Source organism: Chiloscyllium plagiosum, chromosome 34, assembly GCF_004010195.1.
Source record: "Chiloscyllium plagiosum isolate BGI_BamShark_2017 chromosome 34, ASM401019v2, whole genome shotgun sequence".
NCBI classification, from domain to species: domain Eukaryota; kingdom Metazoa; phylum Chordata; class Chondrichthyes; order Orectolobiformes; family Hemiscylliidae; genus Chiloscyllium; species Chiloscyllium plagiosum.
The window spans coordinates 40909508-40920149 of record NC_057743.1 but is presented as its reverse complement, the minus strand read 5'-3'; the positions used below and the strand labels follow the sequence as shown (position 1 = coordinate 40920149).

At 41.9% G+C, this 10642-nt stretch overlaps 1 protein-coding gene across 1 annotated transcript in view; it reads right to left on the bottom strand.

Annotated features, from left to right (window-relative positions):
• LOC122540120 (coiled-coil domain-containing protein 27-like) overlaps positions 1–9985 on the bottom strand; it is a 27188-nt gene extending 17203 nt beyond the window's left edge. The window contains exons 1-4 of the mRNA XM_043675428.1: positions 9942–9985; positions 8572–8711; positions 5878–6039; positions 2101–2328 (exon numbers count right to left, since the gene is read on the bottom strand). Coding sequence (XP_043531363.1) covers positions 2101–2328; positions 5878–6039; positions 8572–8586 — 405 coding nt within the window. The 5' untranslated portion in view covers positions 8587–8711; positions 9942–9985. The remainder of the gene's footprint in view (positions 1–2100; positions 2329–5877; positions 6040–8571; positions 8712–9941) is intronic.
• Positions 9986–10642: the final 657 nt, after the last annotated feature.

Sequence of the window (10642 nt, the reverse complement as noted above, 5' to 3'; positions counted from 1 at the left end):
ATAATTACCTGGGTCATCTCTGCTGCCCTTCTTGAACAAGGGCACAACATTTGCAAACCTCCAGTCCTCTGGTACTAAACCTGGAGACAATGATGACTCAAATATCAAAGCCAAAGGCTCTGTTATCTCCTCCCTAGCTTCCCAGAGAATCCTCGGATAAATCCCATCCGGCCCAGGGGACTTGTCTACTTTCACTCCTTCTAGAATTGATAACACCTGTTCGTAACTAACCTCGATTCTTTCTAGTTTAATATCTCGTACCTCATTCTTCTCCTCTACAATATTCTCCTTTTCCTGAGTGAAAACCAATGAGAAATGTTCACTTAGCACCTCTCTGATCTCTACAGGGTCCACACTCAACTTCCCACTTCTGTCTTTGACTGGCCCTATTTTTACCCTAGTCATCCTCTTATTCCTCACATATCTATAGAAAGCTTTAGGGTTCTCCTTTATTCTATTTGCTAAACACTGCTCACGTCCTCTCTTTGCTCTTCTTAACTCTCTCTTTAAATCCTTCCTAGCTGATCTGTAACTCTCCATCGCCTCATCAACACGTAAGCCTCTTTCTCCTTCTTAACAAGAGATGCAATTTCTGTAATAAACCATGGTTCCCTTACCTTATCACTTCCTTCCTGAATGACAGGGACATACCTATCTTGTGAGTGTGTGTGTGTGTTTTGTGGTCTGTGAGTGTGAGAGTATGTGTGGCTGTGTGCACATATGTATGTCACTATCGTGTGTTTTGTGGTGTGTGTTGTGTGTGTGTGAGTTTGTGTTTGTGTGTGCGTGTGTGTGTGTGTGTGCGTATGTGTGTGAGAGAGAATGAAGCTCAGCTGGCTGGGTGGTTGGGGTGTGAAGCAGTGTGATGCCAACAGCATGGGTTCAATTCCCATACCGACTGAGATTACAATGAAGGAGTCTCTTTCTCAATCTCTCCCCTCACCTGAGGTGTGGCTGTCCTCAAGTTAAACCACCACCAGTCCTCTCTGTTTAATAAGAGAGCAGTCTGTGGTCTGGTAAGACTATGATGACTCACTCATGTTTGAGAGAATGAGGTGCTCCCTCAGTAGGAGGATGAATCGTGTTTGTGGCATGAACCTGCACCAAGAGTCCTGTTAGCTCGGGATGCTGTCATAATGCAGGTACCACACAGTTGCCCTATAATGCTAAACGCATTGAGCAGCCTTCCTTTTCCTTCAGGCAAGGATTCCTGTACACTGGGACAGACATGATCCCTGACTGAGTCTCTCCATTATTTTTCATGAGTCACTCTTGGTTCCTCACATGTTTGGTGATTGATTTCGACTTGGGAATAAGATCGTTTTATGGTCCCATCTCTGTGCCACAATTGCTTCACTCGTATGACACCATCTTACAATAAAAATGCACTGATTAACCAGGAGTTAAATTTGGTGCCTATTCAGGAAGTGGGAAATGCAAAGCCAGATAGAATTTGCTAATGTCCTCACTAAGTGTGCCCTCCCTTTGAAAGTTGCTTCATGTTCTGGACACAGCAGGATCCAAAGCTGCTCTTCAGGAACATATTTTCTAAATTTCTTCCCCTTCTTGGCTCCACTGGTTTTGAAGAGGCAGCCCCATCTAGTCTTCACACTCAACAGATCACCTTCCACCAATGATGTTGGTATCTTCGCTCTTTTTCTGCTTGAACCACCTTCTTCCTGACACACTCTCCTGCAGAATATTCAACAACTACTCATTCACCTCCGGCTAACCCACTATTGTGATCCTAAACCCTGCTTCCAGAGGAGTGAAAGCAATCTCTCTGCAGAACTAAAGTTAGATTAACAGTCTGGAAGACTGTCATTGAACTATCAGCACCTACAATTGTTAACATTATTCATCATCCATTTCCTTTGTGTTATAAAAGTAATAATTACTCCTAATGTATTGAATAATCAGAGGAATGTTTTTGTTCAACTGTAGTCTAGTGAGATGTACATGATTGCAGGGAGAGTGAATCGATTAATGGGGTATCTTCTGCCCAAACTGATAGGTTTGAAATTTCTTTCCTCTTCAATATGAGAATATCACATTTTAGCCAAAACAAATTCTGCTACTTCCAAGTAAACAATTCATTACCTCAGGTCTAGTTGTCAATTCATGATCTATAGTCATGCTTCGAAAAGTATCCTCCAGGGCACTGTCAGAGAAGTGAATAGAGCTGTCAAATCTCAAATGGCTGATCTGCAATCCTTGTTGCCATATCTCATCCCTCAGTTTATTAATAATACTGTCCTTCCTTTTATTTTCAGCTTCCATCTCTTTGAATGTTTCTATCTTCTCTTGCAGTGCAATGATTGTCTCTGCCTAAATCAAGTGAATTAAACACAGATAGTTCAGAAGCCAGTTAAAAACAATCAGACTTGGCACACAGATTGAAATTTAACTTCCCTTTTCCATATAAGTATAGATTATTTATAAAAAGGACGTGAAATAACAGTTCAAATTCAACTTCACATAAACTGTTCCATTTCAGTCAGTTATACCATGTGGCATTCTGACCTACCTCACTACATTTACAATGACACTGCCTCTCTAGCTCGGTTTCTATCTTAAGCAGAGAGTGGGTATAGGGTCCTTCTCAGCGTGGCAGCTGGTGACAAGTGGTGTTCAGCAAGGCTCAGTGCTGGGCCCACAAACTTTCACTTTATACATTAATGATCTAGATGAAGGGACTGAGGGTATTCTGGCTAAGTTTGCAGACGATACAAAGATAGGTAGAGAGACAGGTAGCATTGAGGAGGTGGAGAGGCTGCAGAAGGATTTGGACAGGTTAGGAGAGTGAGCAGAGAAGTGGCAGATGGAGTACAACATGGGAAAGTGTGAGATCATGCACCTTCATAGGAAGAATAGAGGCATGGACTATTTTCTAACTGGGGAGAAAATTCAGAAGTCTGAAGTGCAAAGAGACTTGGAACTTCTAGTCCAGGATTCTCTCAAGGTAAACTTGCACGTTGAGTCAATAGTTAGGAAGGCAATTGCAATGATGGCATTTATTTTGAGAGGACTAGAATATTAAAGCAGGGATGTACTTCTGAGGCTTTATAAAGCTCTGGTCAGACCACATTTGGACTGTTGTGTGCAGTTTTGGGCCCATATCTCACGAAGGATGCACTGGTCCTGGAGCGTGTTCAGAGGAGGTTCACGAAAATGGTCCCAGGAATGAAAAACTTAACATCTGAGGAACATTTGAGGGCTCTGGGTTTATACGTGATGGAGTTTAGAAGGATGAGGGGGATCTAATTGAAACATACAGAATACTGAATGCCCTGAACAGAGGAGATGTTGGGAAGATGTTTCCATTGGTCGGAGAGGCTACAAAGACACAGCCTTAGAATAAAGGGAAGACCTTTTAGAATGGAAATAAGGAGAAATTTCTTTAGTCAGTGAGTGGTGAATCTATGGAATTCATTGCCACAGAAGGCTGTGGAGGCCAGGTCACTGAGTATATTTACGCCAGAGGTAAATAGGTTCTTGAGTATCAAGGGGTTCAAAGGTTACTGTGAGAAAGGGGAGAATGGGGTTGAGAAATTTATCAGCCATGGTTGAATGGCAGAGCAGGCTCGATGGGCTGAATGGCCTAATTTCTGCTCCTATATCCTATGGTCTTGTAGTATACATTCTCTGGTACAGATGGTCCAGGGGTGTTTACATGGGTTCCAACCTCTCAGTGTACCATGGCTGAAAGATCATGCTGTGGTAGCTATTCTAAGTTTTAGTACATCTCTCAGCAACACCCTGGCAGTTGCTGGCACTGGAGGACCAGCAGGTTTCAGCAAGATGAAAACGTAATTTTCAAAGGGGTTGAAATTTAAAGACTAGCAGTGAATGCGGAAGAATTATAACAAGGGGAATTGTGCATTAACAATTCTTTCTGAAAGCACTTTATAAAACATAGGGTAAAATGGCAACCTTATACTCATTGCTAGGACTTGTTGAAAGTTACAAACCTTTGATAATACAACAATAGGCAGGCTGCTTAAAATCTGAGTATAATTATCCCAGGACTGAGTTAACATCTTCAGGTATGGAGAAATGGGAAAATTTGCAAGGGAAACGATTTGACTATACATCCCCCAAACACTGTCTAAAATACAGAAAACTGCGGCAGGTTACTATGGCACCCAGACACACCAAAGCCTTCACAAACCATGAAATACTTAGAAATGCATCACAGATCTAGTCCTTTAATCTAATCCCTGTAATCTGCATTTCCTATGGCCAATCCACCCTAACCTGCACATCTTTGGATTGTGACAGGAAACTGGAACACCTAGCGGAAACCCACGCAGACATGGGGAGAATGTGCAAACTCCACACAGACAGTCATCCGAGGCTGGAATTGAACCTGGGTCCCTAGTGCTCTGTGTTGTGAAGGAGCTCAGTAAACAAGATAAATGACCCAATAACTGATCTCAAATTCAAATCACCAGATTGGAATATGATTTTTAAAGGGGTAATTAAATCACAGCAAGAAAGTTGCACAAGGAAAATATATATTTCTTTGCAACATTATATTTTGGATGTGACCAATTGCAAAATGAATGTCCAATTACAGTTGTCAGAATTTCTCCTCAAGTTGTCAATTTACTGTTGCCTCTGCTGAGACAATATGGTACAGCAGCAACACAATCAGAATACATGAGCTGCTGAGAAAGGAGGGAGCCCTAGCTTTTCAGAATCCCCCACAGTCAACAATAGCTTGAATTTGTATAGCCCCTTTAGTACCAGAAAACATGCCAAAAGATCATATGTTTCTCTGAACAGACAAATTTTGACACTGAGCAATAGGACAGAGCAGCAGAGGTAGGCCATTCCCCTCCTGGGTAAGTGTTGGGGGTCAGCGTATGTTTGGGACACAGCAGTGATGATGGAGCAGGACATGGCGTGGTTTAGAATATAGGCAGCAGAGCATTGTATGAGTTAAAGTTGCAGGTGGGAGTTGGTTTGCAGGCAGTCAAACAGGAGAGGACTGCAACAGTTGAGTCTGGAGGTGAAACAGACATCGATCATGGTGTTGGTAACAGCAGGACAGACTGCCGGAGTATAATCAGGCAATGCTATTGAGGTGGAAAGCAGGTGATTCTGTGATGTAGAGAATACAGGGTCAGAAACATAGGCTAGTCAACTGAAGCAACACGTTGAGGTTGCTAACAGGCAGCTTTGACTGGAGTCAGCGGCTATTGAATCAAAGGTGAGGCTGCAGAATTTGTGACAGTGGCTGAAGATGATGACTTTAGCAGTGTTTGACTGGGGAAATTGAGGCTTATTTTGGATTAGATGTCAGTCAAGGTGGAAGGATTAAGAGACATTGGAGGGATAAAGGCAGGGGTCATCATTATATAGCCCTCCAGCAATCCATGATCAGCAACATCGTTCAGTCAGTGAAATTAGTCTCATCTTAGTTATATTTCTGTGAAGAGGTGCAGAGACACTCTGGACTATGAATGGGAGACTATTTCCAAGTTTAACAAGAACCAGTTCCTTTCTCAAAAGGAACCAACTTGGAAGAAGCTCCTGTATGAAGGAACACAATTTTTCAAGAAGGCAAGAGGAAATACAGGAAAGGAGTGCCAGTGATGCAAAGGCCAAGACCCAATCCCACTTCCCAGAAGCACCTGTCAAACACGTGGTGGGAGAAGTGGCTCTAGGATCAGGCTCATCATCCACAGAAGAACGCACCGATCCCTGGAGCAGTGGGACAGAATTTCCGAGGTGGACAATCAGACTCGCTAGTGGCTGCCGATGATCATAGTGTCAGTTATTTATAAATGTTGCACCATGAACAAAGTATTTTCTCTACTACCTGTGAATAGAAACATTAGTTTTTTGCTTTTGTGAATTTCAATTTCTCACCTGTGACTTTATAGTATTAATGTCACTGGCTTTTTTCAGTTGCTGGTTTAAATCAGTAATTTCAGCTTGCAGGCTTTTAATTATATCATCCTTCCTTAAAGATTCAGCCTCAAAATGAGACAGTTTCTTTACCTTTTCTTCCAGCATCAAGACACATTTTTCCTGTTTCATGAGAGAAAAGTCAGATTATTCTGATGATGGCAATGAGCTCAAGACTATTTCTGGATATCTTGCTGTAAGGACTCTCTCAGGAAATAGATTGCTAATCAATGGCAAAATAATTCAACAGGAGGATGTTTAGAACCAAATAACAAATTGTAGATAACACTTATCCATTTTAACTGGGTTAGTTATTGAAAATTGTGAAGAATTAATTAAGCACTCAGTAAAGCATTGAATGAAAAGGGGGCACATCTCTTCCAAATCCCTGACCTAATCCTGAGTTTAGACACTGAACAAGTTTTATATGTTGGATGGATAGTTAATGCACATACAGTTCTAACTTGTTATTTCATTTGATAAAGATTTAGAGACTTTGGATCATTTTAAAGGCTCATTATTCAGTATGTGATGGATATGAAACATAATGGAGATTCAACTCCATGACTGTTGGTTTACTAAAAGTTTATTTGGACTCTCTCTCCATAAGAATTTGGAGTTTTGCTTTCATAGAGAGACTGACAGTGAGCAATCTCTCAACATCGACTTCTTGCATGAGTGCAACTCAGAGGTACAATGCTCACAGTGTTTCTGTGGGTCTGCAGAATAATAGGCCAATCCCAATGAGCTCACCAATCACATACATCATCAGTGATGCCTTCCAGAATAGAATGATACTTGGAGCTAGGAGCTTGCCCAAGAGGGATGCTGTCACCAACTCACTCATATGTATCACCTCAAAGTTTCCAACAGGAAGAGACTCACTGCACCAGACCCCACAGGAAATTTTCTGGAAGATATAGCTTCTGATGACCAATCACCTGGAGTCAGGAACCTGCAGGAGACACCTCCACCTCAGGAGTTCGAGTCAGAGACTTTCGATGGGTTATGACTGTCCTTGCTTAATAGTTACCCTAACTCCTAAATAACTATTTAACTGATTGCCCCAGTCACAACCAACAGACACCCAATTACATCCCCCTACAGACACTCAAACCCCTCCCCACTCTTGGTACAGCTCCACAATTGTCCCCTTACCCCTCCTGGGATATCTCAGCCACAGTGTAAATTCAGTTAACTGTATGGAGCATTTGATTGGTCATTTTACATTGCTAGAAGACTGTGTATTTTAGAGACAGCAGCTTCTCACAGCAATGAAATCTTATAAATATGCCAAGTAACAAATGTAACAAGTAACAGTGGGCCTGATCTTGCCTTGTACACAATAGGCTGAGAATATGCAAAGTTCTCTCTTTGTCTTGTGCTGCTTTCTTTACCAAACTTTGTCCTCTTTCACTTCCCCTTCCCTAACTTCTCCTTGAGTTTTCTCCACTCCTTTTCATAAGAATGTTGGTGGTAGATTTGTGGGGAAAGTTGAGCCACAATTGCAGGTCAGGTGGTGGTTTATGGAGGAAACATGCCTCTGACCATATATCCAGCCCACCACTCATGCTGTCCTCTGCTTTCATTACACCTCCTGCCACCCAGTTTTCCTCAGACCCTATTCACCATCCCTCCATATCCATCACTCTCTCCACCCCACCCCATTCTCCACCCCCCTGCTCTTTCAATCTTTCCACTCGCTCCCCTCTTGCTATGTTCCCTCCTATGGATTTCCCTCAAAGGCCACGAACAAAGTTTACTTTAGACATTTAAAAGCATCTGACCGAGGATGAAGAGTGACGCCTGCTCGGGATATTAGGGGGCAGGCCAGCAGAGCTTCAGAGAGGAACTCGGGAAGTTTAATTCCCCAGCTTGACACGCCCCTCACCATAAGGACAGCCTGACTATCAGACAAAATCTCGGGTTGCCCTCTATAAAACATGAGAGCAGATTAAACCTTAGATTACCAGTTTGTGAACACACTTACAGTGAAAACTCGCATCCTGGGAGCACTGTGGATACCTTTCTCCTGCTTCAAGATTACTCAAACATTACTTTCCTTCCATGATGGGATGTCATTCCAATTTGGTTTCTAAATGTCCTCAAGTATGCACCCATGTTAAAATTCCCTCCACTGTGCATCTTTCTCTAAGTGGATCAGTTCCTTGCTCTCTGTCTCACTGGATTTAACATCGTTTTACCATCATGATAAAATCATTAGGTTTGCTGTTAGCTTCCTTCACTACATCCTCATTTTTATTCAGGAGAGGACAAACACCTCATAGAAATGAAAAGAGCTAGAATGCCACATTCATATAAAAATCACATCATATAACATTAAAATAAACTTCCTGTTTATTGATTCAATGTGCTGTAATCTGAGCTCCAAAGAACAGTCATATTAGACATAAAACATTAATTGTATTTTGCTCTCTCCACAGTTTCTTCAGCACTTCCTGTTTTTATTACAATTGAGGTGGAGCTAATGAGATCTGAATTTCACATTGACCCTTTACTCATTAGCTCTTTACCAAAATCGCCTGTGCATTCCTAAAGAAACTGTAAACACCATAACCAATCCTTCCCAACTCCAGATAAATCTTGGCACAAAAGAATCAACTCTCTGTTAATTTTGACAAGTTTTTTTTGTACCTTTTCATGGATCATGGCAACATGCCAAGGAATGCCATCACTATCAGCACTGAGTTCTATTTGCTCACTGCAGCTTTGTTGTCCTAGGTGAGACACTGAAGTCCCAACTTTACACCGACCTTCAGGTTTGGTTGCGAAGACTGAAGAAGAAACAAAATTCAAAGAAGCAGTGAGGATTGGTCAGTGCCACTGGAAAATGAAACATTGCCAGGTTGAATTATTCCACAGTTTTCCCCTCGATTGGACTCCAGATAATGTTCACTCTTCCATTATTGGCTCAGGCTTGGTGGGCTGAAGGGCCTGTTCCTGGGCTGTAAATTTTCTTTGTTTTGAAAAAAATGCAAAGGCAACATTTCTAGTTTTGACTTTGCGCTTTTTACCAAAACTGAGTGAAACCTCTTCACCTCACAGAATGTCAGTAGTCTGTCACTGCAGTCCACATCATTCCATGGCAGTAATTCTCAGTCCTGGGAGGCACAACAGCTGCTTCTAGCTTCTAAATTATAGAAATGATTCATAACCGGAATCAATTCAGAAAAGCTGTCAAGATTTGAGGCGGGGTACAGTGGAGTATTTCTAGGAACTGATCAGGGGTTCATGATTCAGTTCATAAGGCTCATCAGAGGCGTTTCAGGGATGACCTTACAAAGGTTTTCAAAACACTGGAAGATTTCAAGAGAATCTTTAAGATGAAATCTAATCATTCTGGTGAGTGGCTCAATAACCAGATGTCACAGATTCAAAATTGGCAAACAGGTAGGGCAAAGATAAAAACAAATGTTTTTACTCTGAAACTTCCTGTGTCAAATGAATGAATTGCAATAGGCAACAATAGATCCTAGTGGTCTGGCTTGATTCATTTTAAACTCAATGTCCAATTTATTTGACCAGTACATCACACAATCCCATTTCCTCTCTTAGAAGATATTTCATAGAATCCCTACAGTGTGGAAACAGGCCCTTCGGCCCAACAAGTCCACACCGACCCTCAGAAGAGTATCCCACCCACACCCATTCCCCTACTCCATTACCATATATTTCCCCTGACTAATGCACCTAACCTACATATCTGTGGACATGGTGGGACAATTTAACATGGCCAATCCACCCCAACCTGCATATCTTTGGACTGTGGGAGGAATCTGATGCACCCAGAGGAAACCCACACAGACACGGGGAAAATGTGCAAACTCTACACAGACAGTTGTCTGAGGCAGGAGTCAAGCACTCGTGCTGTTAGGCAGCAGTGCTAACCACTGCGCCACTGTGCCACCCCAATTAGATTTATTCTAATCTGCATCTAGAGATGACTACATCTCTAATTATTCCCCACTCTGGCATTTTTCTGTCAAATAACATATGGCTTGCACCTTGTCAGTGAACTCTGGTGATTCTCAGGAGCCCCCTCTCTCTCCGGAGAATTTCGGCTGCATTTTCTGCAGATGAGGACAGTGAGCTGATGAGATATTTCTCCAGACACATTTTACATATGCATTCTATTGTCAGCAGTATCACTTCAACAGAAACATTCTTACAGTCTTACCAGTTGCTGTGTTTTTAGTATTAATTACTGTTCCCATGGTTTTGATGCCATTCTGAGTGATAAAAAGCAAAAAAAAAAGAATTCTTTTAACTCAATCAATCTGCTTTCATTAGCTAAGAGCAAACACAAAGGTTATTGTTCAAGTTTAATGTACTGAATATATGATATGAAATCATCATCAGTGCAATATCTAACAGTACTTCATCAACGATTTATGAAATTTGATTCAACACAATTAAGACATGTATTAACCCTAAGTGTAAGCAACCAAAATGAAAGGGAGTCTTTAGGAATGGGAAAGGGTCATTCAGCAGAACAATTTGGTCTTGCTACAAAAAGATTAACCCCACCAACCTTCCTCCTTCTGTACCTCTCAGTTGGTGCTGTCTATGCAAACACGTTCCTCTAATACACATTGATACTCTCCCCATCAAGGAGAAAGTGAGGGCTGCAGATGCTGGAGATCAGAGCTGAAAATGTGTTGCTGGAAAAGCGCAGCAGGTCAGGCAGCATCCAAGGAACAGGAGA